Raw genomic sequence first — 18718 nt, 5'->3', positions numbered from 1 at the left:
CTGCAAACAGACACACCCTAATTAACAACCAAATCATAGCAAATATAAGCACACCTTAATAAAAACCCAGTTTCCACAACCATGCACCGAAAACAAGAAAACCATCACATAGAGATGAACGGTTACTACTTACCTATGGATGACACCACGCAACTCCACCCGCCCAAACGGTCCACGCCAACAAGCACCCTCTCTTCAATACGGAGATTATCGTCGGCCTGGGAGGTTTTCTTTGATTGTTGAAGATGAACAGTTTCTTCCTAGGGCTGTACCCTTTGTTTTCTGAAACGCGCGAAGATGGAAAACCTTTGCTAACAGTTCATTTCTAATTTCCTTTTTTTTTCAAAAAAAATTTCAAAATTCAATTATTTTTTTAACTAATTATAATTATAATATCCACGTGTGCAGCCCCCAAGCCATGTCACGCCGTGAAGTGCCACGTAGGGAGTGTTACTGACGGAGTCAACGTCGGAATATGGATTGGTTAGTTTCGTCCCACGGAACTCATGATTGATGGACACATTTGGTAGTTTCCGTCTCTTGTGGATAGATTTGTCAGCGTTTTCAACTTTCATGGGTAGAAATGGTAGTTTACTCTTTTTTTAATATAAAAGTCATAGGATCTAGTAGATTTTAATAATTTTAACCAAGAATTAGTCAATACAAAATTAAATTATTTTTAATAAATAAATTTTATTATTTATGTGTGCAAATTTTGATAAGAGAAGTGCTACACATATAAGTCATTTTGGTTTATAAGTCATATAAGTTGGGTCAAACCCAATAAAAAGAATGCTCGCCCATACGAGCGTGTCAACACGTGCGCTACTCAATGGTTTCCATAGCGCACTTTGCGTTCCTCCTCTTCCTCTTCCTCCTTCTTCTCCTTCTTCTTTGCGTTTCTCCTCATTTTTCTTCACGTGTTTCACCTTCATCGTCGTTTTTTTACTACTGTTGTTGTTCATTCATTTTTTTTCCTCCTTCTCTTTCTATTGATTTTGCAACATTATGTATTTTTTTGTTTGACTTTTTCCTCTAAAGAAGAATTATGAAAATATGAAATAAAAAGATGAAGAAGAAGCAGCAGAAGATGAGAAGGAGGAATAGGAAGAGTTTTGAATTATGCAGAACTTATCAGAATAAAAATACACCCAAATATCTTCATGTTACACCCAAATTTGCTATAAATACAGAAAAATATTTTCTCTAATGCTACATTTTTTCTTCTGAATTGAACCACATCTCAGCCACTTAATTGGATTCAAAACAATAATCAATTCGTTCTAGTTCAATTGACAATCTGAACCTGAACTATTCATTATCTTCAACAACAAGATAATTGATGATGGAGGAGAAAGAGAAAAAGGAAAGAGGAGAAGAAATTCTAATAAAAAAAGGAGGAAGAGGTGGTGTTGATGACGACGAAGAAGAAGAAGAACGTGCAGTAACGGTACGAGCGAAACGCATAAATATAAATGACTTGTAAAAATTTGTATGGGAAAAATGCTTGTATGTAGAGAATAATTCTTTTGATAAATGCATGTGAGTACAAGCTGTATTGATTCATGTGTGTAAATTCTGATAAATATAGATACAAACTATATATTTTATGTGTATAATAAATTTCTGTAAATATAAATATAAATTATTATTGATCAAGTGTTAACTCAAAATGATAATATTTATTAATCATATAGTATTGTTGGTTTTAATATATTATGAATATTTATCTTTTAATTTAGATTATATTGGATATTATTATTATTTTTTTTTAAAATTGTTTTTGTAAACTTTTTTTCTAGTTAATAACCACGGATATTGTGAAGATTCACCTCTTTCGTGATAAATGGAAACCTACAATCGAATTAAATTATTATAAGTTTATAACAATATTATTTTTTAAAAATTTAATTTTGATATATTATCGGTATAAAATAATTTTATACGTATATTAAATTATATAACGTCATGTTAATAAAAATAATTATTTTTTTTATTAACTGTTATCTAAAAGAATGAAGATAATTAGACAATTTTATAAAATATTTTACACTATCAATATATTAAAATTAAACTCACTTTTTAAAAAGTCAACCAAAAAATTCATCTTTTAAGCTAAAAAAATATGAATTTGACTATGATTAGAATAGAAAATGATAATTAAAAGTGAAAAAATAGATCACTAAGTGGTAATTCAACTAAAGGGCGAGAAAAAAGTGGTAATTCAAAAAGAGAAAATTTTCATATACAATTGCATCATCACGATGTTAATTAATTATTAGAATCAAGACCGAAAAATATTTTGAGGGACAAGATCGACAGATATAATCCTCGTTTGCGTGTTATCAAAATTCAAAAGCGTGCGTATCATATGAATACAAGATAGGGTATCATATGAATACAAGATAGGATATTATATTGCTGCCCAATAAAATAATACGAAAATATTTGATAACAAAAAAAAAATAGTTAAAAATAGTCAGAATTTGTCTTATTTAACATTTATTAATTGTCGCAATGAATATTAAATAAAACAAATTGTGACTTTTTTTTTTGTCTCTCTAGTATTATCGAAAACAATAATAATAAAAACATATGTATCATTTCATAGAATATTGCCTTGGTCAATCAACAAGCATAATTTTCAACTAATTCAAAACACCATAGCCACAAGTTCTATTTGTTCACACACGCTCAGAAGGTCCATGCTTTCACTAAAATTCCGTCCAATCCAACAGAAACATGTGATATATTTTGTTATATATTTAATTTGCTACCATAAAAATATAGTGAATTTTAATTTTGTTCACTTCAAAATACTTAATTTAGGTACTATGGTCTAAGTTCTCTTAAAATGTTTGATTTTTAAGAATTAGTTGGAGATATGGAAGATAATATACTTATAGCATCTCCAATAATCTGTGTTATCTAAAACTTTTTAACTAAATTTTTTTTTTTACAGGAGAAAAAATAGATATACTAAGATTTATTGTATGCCATGCAGTCACCAAAAAAAAAATTGTATGCCATGTGATCCGTTGGTTATAATTTGACCCACATAAAATTATAAATCAAAATCTGCTTAAAATTAAATAAATACGTACTCCATCAATCAAGAATACATGTTTTACTCTTTTAACGGACTTATTCTATAAAATCAAACATCGCTAAAAAATAGTTACCACATAAATAGGCTAACATTCTCAATAGTTCAGCAATACTAGACTTACTAAGTAGTCACATATAGTACAATAACTCTATAAATACAAAATATTAACCACTCAAAGAGGTAAGTTATTCACTTTGAATGACATCTATATCATCTTATACTCCATTCCCTCCAAAGAAAAACGAGTTCAAACGCTAAATAGAAAGAGCTATATCGGCTACCCACACATAAACACCATCAAAAGCAGGTGATTAAGTTTTGCATACGAGAAAGTAAGTTTAATTTTCTTGGAAATTAAAAGTCGTATAATGAATTTTCAGTTCTTAGCTTGTGGGCGTTCAAAACATCAAACAAATTAAAGTACGAGAACGATATATAATGATGTATAATTCCTGATTGATAAAAGGTATCACTATCAAGTGTCTCAAGTAACCCAAACATTATGTTGTGTTTACATTGTTGAATATTCTTTAATTTGCACATTTTTAATAATTTCTTCCTATTAATTTTATGGTGTTTACACAGACTTATTATAATAATTTCTTAATAATTCAATGTGAGCAAAAATAATTTTTTTTATATTAATTATGTGAGTAATCATTTAAAAAGAATTAACTTAGAAAATTGTGTGAAACATTTTACAATATTGGTGTACCAAAATTATTAGTATTATTTCAATGGTTTAAGCGTACTTAGTATCACATCTAAAAATAAGGATAAATTAGATGTATGTTGTGTATATATCAATACAAGATATAAAATTTATTTGGGTGTTATTAAATTATTAAATTTTTTTTTAATAAAATAATTTTTTTAATGTATTTAAAAAAATAATAAAAATAAAAAACAAAAAAAAAATGAAATATTTTTTTAAAAAAATTATAATTTACATTTTTAAAAGATTTTTTTATTTAAAAAAGATTTTTAATATTATAAATAAACAAAAAATAATTTTATATTATCGTATCCGAATATAATTGTGAGATAAAAACATATTTTTATATAAAATATCTAAAAATAAAATTATTTTTATCTTTTTAAAACATCTTTTAAAAGAATTAGTCAGAGACAAGATATAGCAATAATCTTAGTCAATAAACAACCATGCTTACAATTCTATAAGGTCAATACTGATGAACAAGTCAACCAAGGTGTTTTAATATATGCTTCAATGTGATTTGATTTTAACTTGTTGTGAATGTTGTATCTTTTTCCTTTTATATTTGATACGTTGTGTTACAAAACCGTTTATAATATACTATTCCTCAGTCATATTTAGACATAAAAAAAAAAGTACAGTTCTCAGTGGTGGAACAAAGAACGAAATTAAATGGTTCTAGGAACCAGATTAACAAACTGTTTGTGAAAAAATAAAATTGGATTGGAGAAACAATAAAAATTAAAGTAAAAGTAAGAAGATAAAACTTAAGAAGAACAATTTTCTTCTTCTTCCTTGTAATTTTCAGAGAGAAAAGCTTATGATACATCAAGCATGCAAAAACTACTTAATTCTAAAATTAAGTCTCAAAACTATAACAAATTAAGCACACAAATTCTATTATAATATCAGAAGAGTAAACTAAAAATTGTAATGCATGAAATGGTAACACGATGTTACAAGTTCATTATTATACAAAAATAAAAACATTTAAGTAATTAGTTGTAAGAATAGATACAATTTAGTCAAATTTAGGTCCAATTTAATTAATTAAGCCACAGAAATGGCATGATCCTTGTAACTAGTTTGGCTCTCTTGCCTCCTATGACTTGGGTTCTTCATGACATTAAGGCCAGGAGCACCAAAACATACCCTTAACTTCTTACTAACTGAACTAGTTCTCTTACTCAAATGTGGTGATTCATCATCACAAGAAGGCCCAGCAATGTAAACACCCTTCTGTTTGTCCATTGATCTCGGCGAAGAGATCGTCGAAGACTTCGAAAACGAGCTAGACCTTGATCTCCCTGAGACCTTAACCTGTGGCATTGATTGCATTACTCCATGGACTAGTCCTGAGGCAAATCTCTTCTTTGCATTGGGACTTGACTGGTGACTCCTCACTGAGAGTGTTCTTTTGTTGTTAGGAAGTGATGTTGGCTTTGTTGAAGGGAATCTTTTCCTCAATGGTGTTGGAGCTTCTTCAATGGCAGTGTTATTACTACTATTATTATTGTTGTTATTCCATTTCTTATATGATGAGTCCACTGAACGCTCATCTATAGACTTCTTCATTCCTTCACCTTCTGTGTTAGTTGTTCAACAAATGCAATAAGAATAAGAGAAATTCTTAGTGTCTCCAATGAATTTATGACGTGTACTAAAGTGACTTTGTTATAAATATTCACTAATTTAACTATGAGTCCTGCTAGGGACCATTCATCCCAAAAGCTTAAGCTGATTTTGGGGTTCATCAAAGATCAAATTCTTGACTTTTCGAATATAGAGCTCTGATACCATGTCATGATATCATTCATCCCACAAGCTTACACTGATAGGAAAAGGTAACACTAATGGTTATATCTCTAATACTCTCTAAACTTCCATTGTGTACATTGTACAAATATTCCATTGGCTCTCTATATTTTTCCTTTTAACTGTTATATAGCAGTTTTTATCTATCAATTTTATATGAAAACAATTGTCCGTGAGTGTTTGACAGCAGAATTTGATGTATAAATTTGAAGTATTTTTACATGATTACCTTTCTTGTCTTTCACCCTTGGCCACTGAAGGACCCTTTTCAACCTTGATGCAGCATAGTTTACAGAGCTAGGCCTTTTGCTGACGGAAGATACCCGATTCGCGGCGGTTAAGTAATCCGGAATGTGCTCCGACGAAGAAGAACTCCTTCCTCCACTTCCCTGATCAGGACAAGCATAGTCTAAGTTACTCTCAATGCCAGTGTAGAGAAATATTTCAGTGTCGGAGACTCGAAACGACACGCCAGGGCTGGTTCCAATGCTCTGCTTCCTCAAGTGTGAAGCAATGGCTTTTCTTGAATTGTGACCTTGACAACCAAACATTCCCCCAGCTGAGATCAATTTCTTGATGAGAATATCTGAGGATGAAGAATTTGGTTGTTGTCTGAGGTAATCAAGTGGAGTCATGGCATGAACATCAGAGATATTAACATTTATTAATGGAGCAGTCATTAGGAGTTGAACAAGATCAGTGTGAATGTTTCCAATTATGGCCATGTGAAGTGCTGTTCTTCCATCATTATTCTTCACATTTATGATTTCCTCCACATGGAAACTCTTACCACTCAGTAACTTTCTTAGAAGCTCAACCTGTCGGTCCAATCTCCGGAAGCCGGGTGTCTGGAAGCCGGACACGGCCTTATGGAGAAAAGTTTCGCCGGCGTTGTTCCTTTGAGAGATCAACGCCGGAGATGCAGAGACAAGAGCCTCGGCCGCGGCTAATTGGCCCCTTGAAGCAGCCACATGGAGAGCAGTGTTGCCTTGGTGATCTATGGAGTTGGTCATGGCAAAGGATGATATAAGATACTTAACTACCTGCAAGGGTGCCAACAATTTCAGATATACTGGCAAAACCAACACAATAACCATAAGAATTTTAAATTAGAAAAGTATAGATAGACAACAACTTTACTAAACAACGTGAATAATGGGTTTGAAAAAATAAATTAATCTCAAATTTAATTAGTGGATGAGTAATTAATATCTAATAATAACAAAATTTAAAATTAAAAAAATCTAATATAACTTTATATATTAATTAATTTTAAATTTAATCCTTACATTTATATTTATTATAATATTTTTAAATTAGGGAGTGTTAGGTAAACAATGACCATCTTGAACAATATGAATAATCACCAATAAAATAAAAATACACTACATCCTAATTTAATGCTACTAATTAAATTTAAGATTAATTTACTCTTTTAATCCTATTAATTCACATTATTTCCAGATTATTCAAAAATATTGTTATTTGTATTTATTAAAAGTCATTTTTAGTTTGATTTACTAAACATAAATGTTATCATTTTTAAAAAATTATATTTTAAAATTAGATTTTATAAACTACTTTTAAAAAATAAAAGTTTTACCAAACTAAGAACTCATTTGAAAAGCTTTAAAAATAATTTTTTGGTACTTTTAACTTATGCAAAGTCACATTAATATTTTTAATTTCTCAAAAATTATTTAAAATCTTTTAAAGAAGTCAACATTTTTAAAAATTATTTTATTACTCCTATTTATTAAAACAATTTTAAAATAAATATTTTTATAATAAAAATTCAAATATAAAATAATGTATTTATAATCTGCTTTTAATATAACTCCTTATCTTTTTAATTATTTACCGTTTACCCAAATTGACCCTAGGTCTAAGTCTCCTTGAGTAATGAACTAATGATCAAATTACTGAGGAAATGAATAGAGCATTACCTCAACCTGGCCTCTGGCTGCAGCTGCATGCAAGAGAGTTGAGCCCTGAGAATCTCTATAAGCCAAAATATCAGTACAATTTGCAAGAAGGTCCTCCAAGATCTTGATATTACCACCTCTAGCAGCAGCATGAAGAGCTCTATTCGTCATTTCCCACTTATAAACAGAAGGAATCTCCCCAATATGCTCCTCCATACCACCTTTGCCGGTAACAAACCTCGGCGAAACCGCGAAATCAAATAACACCCTAAACACCTCACACTTCTTGCTCCTCGCAGCCGCATACAGTATATCAGTCACACCGTACTCTCCTTCGCCGAAAACCAGCAGAGGATTCCTCTCAAGAAGCATTTCTACAAAACACAAGTCGCCCGCCGACGCCGCCGTGTACATCAGCCATCCCCCGTACCCGCCGCGGATCAACGACTCCCTCCCCTTCTTCGATTCGCTTTCTAGAAGAAGCTTTTGCGCTACTTGGCACCGTAACTTGGCTACGTAGCTGAATTGTTCTTCGTCGTCCCAAACCACTTCTAGTCGCCGGATTCGCCGCAGGGAGGTTAGTTTGAAGAGGTGGTTGCTGTCGATTCGGAGCAGCTCGCGGACCAAATCGTAGTGGCCGTTGGCCGCCGCCCAGTCGATTGGCGAGGCAAACCACCATTGGTCCCCTGTGCTCTCCCATCGAAGAGGAAAATCTGTATGATGCATTTCGCAACCACTATCACTGCGAAAAAGAAGAATCCTGTTATGAAGATAGTATATAGACGAGAGACTAATCTGTCGCGGATCTAAACTATATTTAAAGATTTGTTATGCATACATATACAAGGCAGAATTCAAATCCTGAACTAGTGAGATAACCACTAAAGAATAAACATTAAGGGAACACGAGTGGCTAATACTTAAAATAATCACATCAATTAGTACTAATTGAAAAAATATTATATAAATTTTTCAGGAGTAGAACATAGACAGAGAATAATAATTAGAAAGATCGATGTGCATGATCGGTATCGGTGTGATCACATGATTAATAGAAAGCAAATAGTATGAGAATGGAAACAACCATGATTGTTGTCACAAAGCTAAAACCAAGAAAGGTAATAACCAAACAGAAAAGGTTTAAAGAAAAGAAGAATATGGTTTATATATATAAAGTGATCATAATCCCAAGAGAATTTGGAGAAGATAAAGGAAAACACACACACCATGAAAAGGGGATATTCCCGGAAAATTTGCTTAGGTTTGGAATCTCTTTGAAAAAGTGAAGTCCTTAAGATGATAATAATGGTTTTGTGTAGTAAAAACCAGGGTAGGTTGCAAAGGACACAACATGATAATGAAAAAGGTTGGTTATAAAGATGGTAGAAGTAGGAGGTTGAACCACTGCTAAAGACCTAGTACTATACTTTCAAAATATTTTTAGTGTCTAATTTTATTCAAAAATCATTTATTTTTATATTTTTTATTAAATCTTAATTTCTAAAATTTTTTTAGTAAGTTAGACGCTACTCTTTAGATAGTACTTTCAAAAATGGACCAAGAAGATAGTACTTTTGAACACTCTCCAAGTGAAATCCTATCCATAATGCATGGTCTTGTGTGTGTGTGTGTCTACATACATATATAAAATAAAATGATTAATTACAAAAATAAACATTTAAATTTTATGTATTGAGACTTGAGAGTGTATAATTTTTTTTTGCATAGACAACTAATAATATATTATTATTTATGTAAAAATAATTAATTTTTAAATTTATTACTTAAAAAGTCACTTAAACGCATAAATATATATAAGAAATCAATTATCACTTTACATTTATATTATACTTATTTTGAATATGAATATAAAAATAAATCTAGTTTGATTAACATATTTATAAAATTTTATTACATTTTTTTATAAAATTTAATTATAAATGTAAATATATAAATATGTACTTATTTTAATATATTTTAATATGTTCTGTAAAATATACCCTTTTTTTATTTTTCCTTCTAAAATTTCTACACGTGATGTCAGAAAATTTAAAACTTTTTATTTTAATTTAAATAATTAGTTTATTCAATTAAATACTTGTTTGTTAAGTTAAATATTAACTAGATAAATCATGTCTCTTATTAATGTTTAACTAAATAAACTAATAATAATATAAAGTTGTGAATCACAACTTTTTAAAATTTTTAAGTGCAAAATAGAAATAAGAAAAATTATTATAGAATAATATTTTTTTCTTATATTTGAGTTAAATTAGTCATCCTTTTAGTAGACCTCTTAATGTGTTTTTAATATATATATATATATATATAAAATAAAATCATTTTACAATCTTCAAAAGTCAATTCTATTTATCATAGATATTCTAGTAAATAGTAATTATGAATGCCAAACCGAAGCAGGTGCTTTTGCTTTACACTTCAAGAGACAGAGCTCGTGACACCATCAAATGTTGTGCGCTACTTGTAGTTGAATATATGTGTACGGTAATGTTAAGAGAGGGAAAAAAAAAATCAAAATTTGTTTTATTTAATATTTATTAATTATCGTAACAATTAATAAATATTAAATAAAATAAATTTTGGGTGATTTGTTTGATTACCAAATATTTTTAATATGCGTATTAGTGTATTACTATCATATTCTTTCGACAATAATAAATTGTATACGATGGTTAAAGTGATTATTAATTGATTAATTTAGTTCTAAATAATTATTCAACAGAAATAATAATGAACTTACTCATGTCATTAATAAGTTATATGCATCCACACGTTTTCCATATAATTTTTTCTTTCTTAATTACAGTTAGATTTTTTAAATAAAAATATTTGATTGAACTTTATAATCAAGGTAGAAAAAATCGAGATTTTACGTGAAATCGAAAAAATAAATAAAAAACGTAAAACGTAAAATCTTAACAAAATTTAAATCGTAAAATCGTCAGACTTAGTACAAATTTCGTAAAATCGATAAACTCATTTAAAATTGTAATATCGAAAGATTTTAAGAGTTAAATCGAGATTCTAGCTATTATGTTTATAACTATACATGATAAATATATTAAGTTAAATTTTTATAAATATTTATAGTAGTATATGTTCTAAATGTCAAAATTCTTTTTACCTACTTATTGGATATTGGCAATCCTAGTCCATGATAAATCTCTACATCATTTTGGGTGTTGCGTCGGTTCTTATTAAATCGGTGTAAGGATCAAGGTTTTAGTTAACTAGTCGTTAATACTTTTTATCCTACTAAGTCGCTGCAGAATTAAATCATGACGAGCCTCATGGTTTTATTAGGTAACTAATCTTAATCAGAGCGCAACGATTTAGTAATACAATTCTTTGCTAAATCACATGCTACAATTTACATGAAAAAAATTATAACAAAAATAGATGCTATATTGGTGTATTGCAACGTAAATTATGTAATATTAACACATGAATTTAGCCGAGGTATCTCGATGGGATGAAAAGAACAATTTAATGGGAGAAAAAAGGATGCATTTTGGCGGGTGAAAATTTTTTTTTCCACAAAAATATTATTCATCACAATCTCCTATATACGGGCAAATCACATGATGAGTTAGTTCATGTTATATAATATATACACCTATAATTCTTTCATATTTAAATTTGTTTAGTCTTTAATAATAAAAATTCTCTTTTATTTTATTTGAGTAAAAAACCTCAAAAGAATATTACTATTACTAGTGAAACCATTCGATTGACAAAAACAGCAGAGATGAAACAGACTAATGGACATTAAAAAATGAGAGAATGTTTGACTTTGACCATTTTACATCTTACATTATTAGAAACGTGGGGGACAACTGGAGAATGCTGACGTGTCACTCTTGAGAATGACTATCTCAATCTACTAAACAAAAGGTTTTAAGATTATTTAAATAAAAAAAAGTAAATATCCTTTTTGTTCGTAACGTTCGGGATAAGTTTTAAAGTTGTTTTTAAGGTTTAAATCGTCATATTTAAGTTCTTAACATTTTAAAATTGACTCAATGTTATCCTGCCGTTAGAAATCAGTTAACAGAATTGACGGCGAGATAAAATTGAGACAATTTTAAAATGTTAGAGACTTAAATAGAACGAAAACGTTGGGATAAAAACGATACATAGAAATAAATTTTAATTTTATCTTTCAATAATATCAATTTTTTACAGTACATAGTTATTCAATTATTTTTTAATCACATATGAGTAAATTACACTTAATTACATTACTTTCATTCTAAATAAATTATTTTTTTTATAATTTTACTCTTAGAGATTTTTACTCACCATGAAATATTTGTAGAATGACTAGTATATAAATTTGCGAAAAAAAATGATACATATACAATAAAGTATAAATTATACCTTTTATCTCTAATGTATTAAAATTCTTTAATGTTTAATTTAGTTAAACTTTATTTTTAATTTTATTCTTCAATAATATCAAATTTTTACGGTAGATAATTATTTAATTATATTTTTTATTTTATTCTTAATCACATTATTTATTTATAAGTGAATTTATTTTTTATTAAGAGCAAAATTAAAAAATAAATTAAGTAATTATTTGTCGTAAAAAAATTAAAATTATTGAAAAGAAGATTAATAAAAAACAATTACTTAAGTTCTAATAACACGTCTAATAAAGTTCTAACCGATTTAATATCACTAACAAGACTTTATTTCTTAAAAAAATAAATTAAATCTCATTCACTGACCTTTTTGTGGACACTACCAGCAATGTGGGCAACTCTATCCAACCGATAGATTCGATTCGGGTCGTCTTCTATTTTTGCAATTTGAATCTTATAGTATAAATCTCCTTAGTTTTTTTGGGTTTTGGATTTTGGTGGTTTTGAGTTTGGTGAAATATAATGCAAAACAAGTAAATTCAATTTCTATATATAGAAATATCTATGCTAAATCAAAGCCATTGAAGTCGATTTATTATTATGACACGTACCACCTATAAGTCGAATTTAACTCATTCGATTTATTATGATATGTAATTTGAACTAATTCTATTCGATTTATTAGAAGCCAAAAACCTTTATGCTAAATCAAAACTAATGGTATTAATTAATTTACTAGGAATGCAAAACCATGGGTATATTTTCAAATTTTTCTCCCTTGGTGGATCGAATTTAAAAGCTTCAATTTTTATATTTACCTACTAAATTAAATTTGCTTCATTCATTCAATTTAGCACTAAAAGAGCTAATCCGAATTCGATGAATTCGATTTATATAAAAATATGAATAAAGACTTTCTATGTGACGTTATTTACTTTAGGACATTCATATAATATTATTAGTTGTTTGGTTTATTTAGGTATTTTGTCCTATTTATAATTTATAATATATATATATATATTTATTAAAGCTTACTATTTGTAAAAAAATATAATTATTAAATCAACCATCTTATAAAATATATATTAAAAATAAATTAAATAATATATATTTACACACAATTATATAATAATTAATTTTTAGTGTGTACATAAAATTTTTTATTAAAATAATCATTTATTTTTTTAATAAAAAACATAAAATTTTAATTTTAATATATTTATTATGTATTGATTAAAAAAAATTAAAAAGTTTCTATTAATAATGTCTTAATGTATATATTTTTAAAAATATGTTAATTAAATTCTAGAGTAAAATGAGAATTAAGTATTTAAAAATTTTAATTTTAAATTAATAGTCCTTATAAAAAGTATCAATTAAATATTTTATGATATATAATAAATAGTAGACATGTTATGTCCTTCTATAAATAGATAGTGTGAAATAAAATAAAATTGACTATGTGTTTTATTATCTCTAGTGATGTATCTCGTTATTGTCACATCAACATGGGGACGATGTCGTTTTAGACCGTGAAACATTCGTTATTTTTTGAATTTTTATATAACTCTCATCAATTATTCTCTATTTATTACAAACTCTAATAAAACAAATGAAGTTTCACTCTAAAAATTGTTATCTTTATGTTGATCTTTTATAAATAGAAATGTTACTGTAATTAATGAAAAACATAAGCATTGTCCTTAAATTTTACATAATAAATTGATAAAAAGGCATAACATATTCATTGTTTACTATCATAAAAAACCTAATTATATTAGTACTTTTTTTTCCGTTAGACTAATTAATCCGAAGTTAAAATTGCGAAAAATCTTATTATCACCTTATACTCTAAACACTAATTATCATCATTTCTGATGATAACATTTCAGATTATGGTAGCAGTTCACCTTACCTTAGCACATGATTTTTGGTGAGCTGTCCTGGTAAGCTAGGTACCTAAAAGTGACCCAAAGTAGTCCATACTTCACATTATTATTCAATGGTGTTGGAATCACAACCATTGTCCATTATAAAGCTCTAAAAAGTGCACAAAACCATGTGAAAAAGGAAGCTTTTAACATATAGGTACTGCATCCCCCCACTACAAAAAGAGCTTCTTCTTTTTTTCTTCTTTCATTTATAGGGCAGAGGGATTTTCCTGCTTTTTATAACAACAATGATGCATGCATGCATGTCATGTCCAATTCCATCACCTTCTAATATCATTTTCTTCATTTCTTGCCTCCCTCTTTTACCTCATTCTAGTCTCTTTCTTTGCTTTAGTAGAGGGTGGTGAATTGAAGGGTTTTCAGAAATGAAATGAAACCATATCTTCACATATCACATGGGATAAGATCATGAAGGATAACACACAACCACTACTAGCAGTGAGAGTGAATTAGCCATGGTTAATTAAGATTGTGATTTATTTATGAATAGTTATGCTTCATAATGTGGATGCATTATTATACACTACAGAAAGGGACCACACCTAGGGTGAAATAAATTTCAAAAAAAAAAAAGATAAAAAAGGGAAATTCTAGTATGTTAGGTACTTATTCATTGTAACATTTAATTTAGATTAGATGCACCCAACAAAAAACATAGGTTCTAGTTATTATTTGATGAGAAAGTGCGAGAAGCCAATGGAATATTTGTACAATGCGTACAATGAAGGTTTAGGGAGTATTAGAGATATAATCATTAGTGTTACATTTTTCCATCAGCTGAAGCTTTTAGAATGAGTAGTATCATGATATGGTATTAGAGCTTTAGATCCAAAAGATTAAGAGTTCGATCCTTGGTGAACCCCAAAATCAATTTAAACTTTTGAAAGGATGTTTATTATCCCTACTACTCGAATGGTTATTCTAGATAGTACAGGAGATGTTCATTTTGTAACTCAATAACACATTGTACAAATAGTCCATTATCTCCCTAACGGGATCCTTATTTTATTTAAAATACACTCACCTTTTTGGCTTTTATCAATTATTGTAGTCTAATTTGGCTCCAACCTAATTCTCGTTTGAGTCTTGCCTTCCATGAATTAATTCTTCAGTTAATTTGGAAAAAAAAATCATCCGCACTAAAAATTACCCACCAAAGTAGTTATTATATATTATATATTTACAAATATTAATTCATATATTTTTTAATTAAATAATCAACCATTAAAATTATTAAATCTATTGTAATAAAATAATCAAATTTGTAATAGAAGAATAATTAAACTTGTTTATAATATTATAATAATTCTTTTATGAAATATCAAATATATATTTTTATACATAATAATTGATTAATAGTTGATATTTTATGTATAATTTTAAACTTTACAAAAAAGAATGATCATTGCTTACCCAAAAAATAAAAAGAATGATAATTGCTCTGTGCACATTATGCACAATCAACATTGTACAAATGTGTATGTGATACACTTTGTTAGTTAAGATATTTAAATAGCTCACAAAGCCGAATCAATAAGGTATAAAGACTAAACAAAAAGGGCCTACAAAGTTGATGATTGAAAAGGGAGAATGGCATGATGCATTTGGAGTGAAGGTTCAAAAAGTGAGATATCATTTGATTTCCAATCTCTTTAGAACACTAGCCGGGGAGCAGAAGATGGTGGCTTCCACCCACGAAGTTTGATGGCAATAATGTCAAAGACTAGGGCCCAACTACATGTTACAATGACATAGCCATAGGAGAGTGTCAATATCCCCAAAAAAAAAAAATAGCCATAGAGAGTATTATTTTATTTCAACATTTTTAATGGGTGGAAATAAAATAAGAAACAGAACATTAGCTTAAAAGTAAAAATGATAAAAAAAAAAAAGGAAAGAATAGAGAGATTGACATATATTGGTGTTTATTGAATTCTATTTTCAAACTTCATTTCTGATTGACATACAATAAAGAAGCTAGGAAAGAGGTGTAACACAGACAATATATATATAAAATATTTAAAATATTTTTTATTTTAATAATTAATAATATATACTATTTCTAAACTCATTTCAAGAATACATATTAAAAATAAAGTTGAACAGGTAATAATATTTAGATATGTCTAAACGTGTCTGGAAAAAAATAAATAAAAAAAGTTTCCACTCTTCTTAGGTATTTGATTTCTCATTTATTTAGTTCAATGGGTTGAGGGAATGAAACATCGCTAATTTATGTTTCTCAAAATACAGTGAACAATGTGTTAAGGACTTAAGGTCATTTTGACACTTGGAACTTGACATGCAATAAAAATGGGTGAAATTGTTATCATCTACAACCACTTCATCCCTATTCTAAACAATTCTATAAGAATTATCATTCTTTAATCATAACTGCAGTACCTAAGAGATAGGTTAAAATATCAAATTTGAAAGTTTTAACATGCTACCCTTGTAAGAAGAAATCAACCTCCCACAATGGCACTAAATGGAATACAAAGACTATGATCATGCATTCATCTTTCTCCAAGTGACTCTGCCTAAATAAAAAATTTGAGTGAAATTACACGAATTCTCTTGAACAAGTATTATAAATTTATAATCAAGTATCTAATTGGTCTAACAAAGCTACCAAAAAAGATTTTATTGACATACCTCAGTCCAATACAACAATCAAAGTTCATCGGGTCTAATCTGCTAAAAGATCACAGGGGAAAGCAAAAAGTATAACCAATCGAGATTGCTACATCATGCAACTCTTAAGCACATGTAATTCATTTCAATTGCTCCAAGGAATCCCAGAAGACTGGAACCACAACACTACAAAAAAGAAAAAGGATATAACTCTGATCTGTCATTCTCACAACTTTCTGCTATGTACCATTGAATCAGTTCTTGGACTTGAGAGAGTTATTCTCCTTGATCCTTGCTCGGTTATCCAGCTTAACAAAGCGCTTAAGATCTTCGTAAGGCAGTTTATTGATGTCCTTCCTACGCAGTTCACTTAGTGCCGGGCGTTTATCAAGCAAATGCCATAACCAATCAGGGTATTCAGAATCAGGCTGGATTTTCGGATCGGTGCCTTCCTTGAGAATGTTGGCGCCTACAACCGTACTTGCCTTCACTTCCTTGCTGAGAGATGATGCTTTGGGTGCATCCGCGGCACCCCCTTTTGATCCTTTCTTCGCTTTGCCAGTGGCAAATGTCCTTTGGAATGAAACCCCAAAGGCTTCTTTGGTAATAAGATTTCGACTAACTAACCTAACATGGTTCATTGCCATGATTTTCTTCTGAAAGATAAGTTTAAGTCAGAGGAAGCTGGAGAGTTTACCTATCCAAACTAGAATCATAAAGCTAAATTCGTGAACTCATAACAGGTTTATGAGTTTAAACTCTAAAATTGTAAAATGCATTGAGTTTATGAATTAACTCGAGTTTGGATACAAAAAATTCAGAAGGAGTACAAATCCTACAAAATATAAACACAGTATATAGTCAAACATAATAGTTAAAATAATAGTTAAAATGTGAACGGTCCAGTCAAACATGTCAAATCATCTATCGGTTCTCAACTATCAACTATCAATTCTCCGAGGCAGTAACCAGAGGAACATGTATTAGAAGCCACACCAGCAATTGTTTACAGAAATTGATCGTCGATAAAAATTAGCAGCAACAGCAATAACAACAACACATTGAACATCAATGAAAACAAAAATATAAGGGAATTAGATAATAAAATTTACCATTAAAAATAAAAAAAATCGCACAAAGGCAGAAAAAAATGACAGAAAGTATTACTTCGCACCTTGCAGCGAGAAAAGGTGAGCTGGCAAACCGGAGAGGCGGAAGCAGAAGAGCAGAATGAGACTGGAAGCGGCGATCCCGAAGGCGCGCGCGGCGGCAGCGAGAGCAGAAGCAGCGGAGGAACGTGCAGAGAAGAGATGCAAATGGAGATTTGGGGTTGTGTGTCTAAGCTAGGCCTGCTAGGGTATCTCTGCTATGTTTAACGATTTGGATTTTTTACAAGAGCAGATATAATTTAGGTAAACCATAAAAAATACACTCAAATTATTTTGTCATTTATAAATTTTTTTAAAGTTTATAATCGGTAAAAATAATATTAAAATATGACAAAAATAATATTATATGTTAATAAAAAAAGTAATGTGCCAAATGAAATTTTTTGTGTGGTAAATGAAATTTTGACATTGGTAAATAAGTTACATTACAGTTTTTATTATCGGAACATGCATTTGATCAAAACTGAATATTTTTTGCACGTTTTTAAATTATTTGAAGACAATTTTTTTGATAGTAAAATTTAAAAACATTTTTGTCAACGCAAAAATTATTCGAATGCATTTTTGGTGGTTTACTCTGCTTTTTATTACTGAAAAAAAATTTAAAATATTTTTTATGTTTAATTTTATTCGATTATTTTTATTTTTAAAAAATAAATTTTGATTTAAACCTTATTGTTAATTTTTATGATAGTTAATAGTTAATAATTTGTTTCAATTTTTTACTTTTTAATTCTAAATTCCAAATCCTTTAACTCTGTACTTTATGCAAAACATTTTAGGGAGAAAAAAATATTTACACCACTTTATTTACATCCCTTTTATATATCTTTTTAATATCATAGAAGATCACATTTTTTAAATTTTTATTAATTGCTTTTAATACTATAAATAAAAAATAGAAAGAGGAATAGTATATATAACATTATTTTATATTTTAACAGCTATTCTCTTATATTTTTCATATAATGAGAAAATGTATATTTATTTATTAAAATAATTTTTTTC

The 18718-nt window shown here is 28.8% G+C and overlaps 2 protein-coding genes across 6 annotated transcripts; both read right to left on the bottom strand.

The window, feature by feature from the left end:
* Positions 1-4594: 4594 nt before the first annotated feature.
* Positions 4595-14099, bottom strand: LOC107623278 (Ankyrin repeat family protein). 5 transcript variants are annotated; one of them, XM_088485811.1, is made up of 4 exons: positions 13871-14099; positions 7589-8309; positions 5872-6685; positions 4595-5413 (listed from the first exon to the last, which is right to left on the bottom strand). In XM_088485811.1, exons 2-4 carry the CDS (start codon positions 8291-8293, stop codon positions 4878-4880), a joined length of 2055 nt encoding a protein of 684 aa, XP_088341937.1. In that variant the 5' UTR covers positions 8294-8309; positions 13871-14099; the 3' UTR covers positions 4595-4877. The 5 variants fall into 5 exon arrangements, with proteins under 5 accessions (XP_088341937.1, XP_016180964.1, XP_088341928.1 ...); XM_016325478.3 differs by lacking the exon at positions 13871-14099 and adding an exon at positions 8794-8988; XM_088485802.1 differs by lacking the exon at positions 13871-14099 and adding an exon at positions 8475-8822 and having other exon boundaries at positions 7589-8428.
* Positions 14100-16536: 2437 nt separating this feature from the next.
* On the bottom strand, positions 16537-17901 carry LOC107624153 (Mitochondrial ribosomal protein L37). Its single transcript, XM_088485797.1, has 2 exons — positions 17716-17901; positions 16537-17197 (listed from the first exon to the last, which is right to left on the bottom strand). The coding sequence occupies exon 2, from the start codon at positions 17186-17188 to the stop codon at positions 16796-16798; it is 393 nt and encodes a 130-aa protein (XP_088341923.1). The 5' UTR covers positions 17189-17197; positions 17716-17901; the 3' UTR covers positions 16537-16795.
* Positions 17902-18718: the final 817 nt, after the last annotated feature.

Source organism: Arachis ipaensis, chromosome B10 (assembly GCF_059453495.1).
Source record: "Arachis ipaensis isolate K30076 ecotype BB chromosome B10, ASM5945349v1, whole genome shotgun sequence".
Classification (NCBI taxonomy): domain Eukaryota; kingdom Viridiplantae; phylum Streptophyta; class Magnoliopsida; order Fabales; family Fabaceae; genus Arachis; species Arachis ipaensis.
This window is presented reverse-complemented; position numbering and strand designations above follow the sequence as displayed.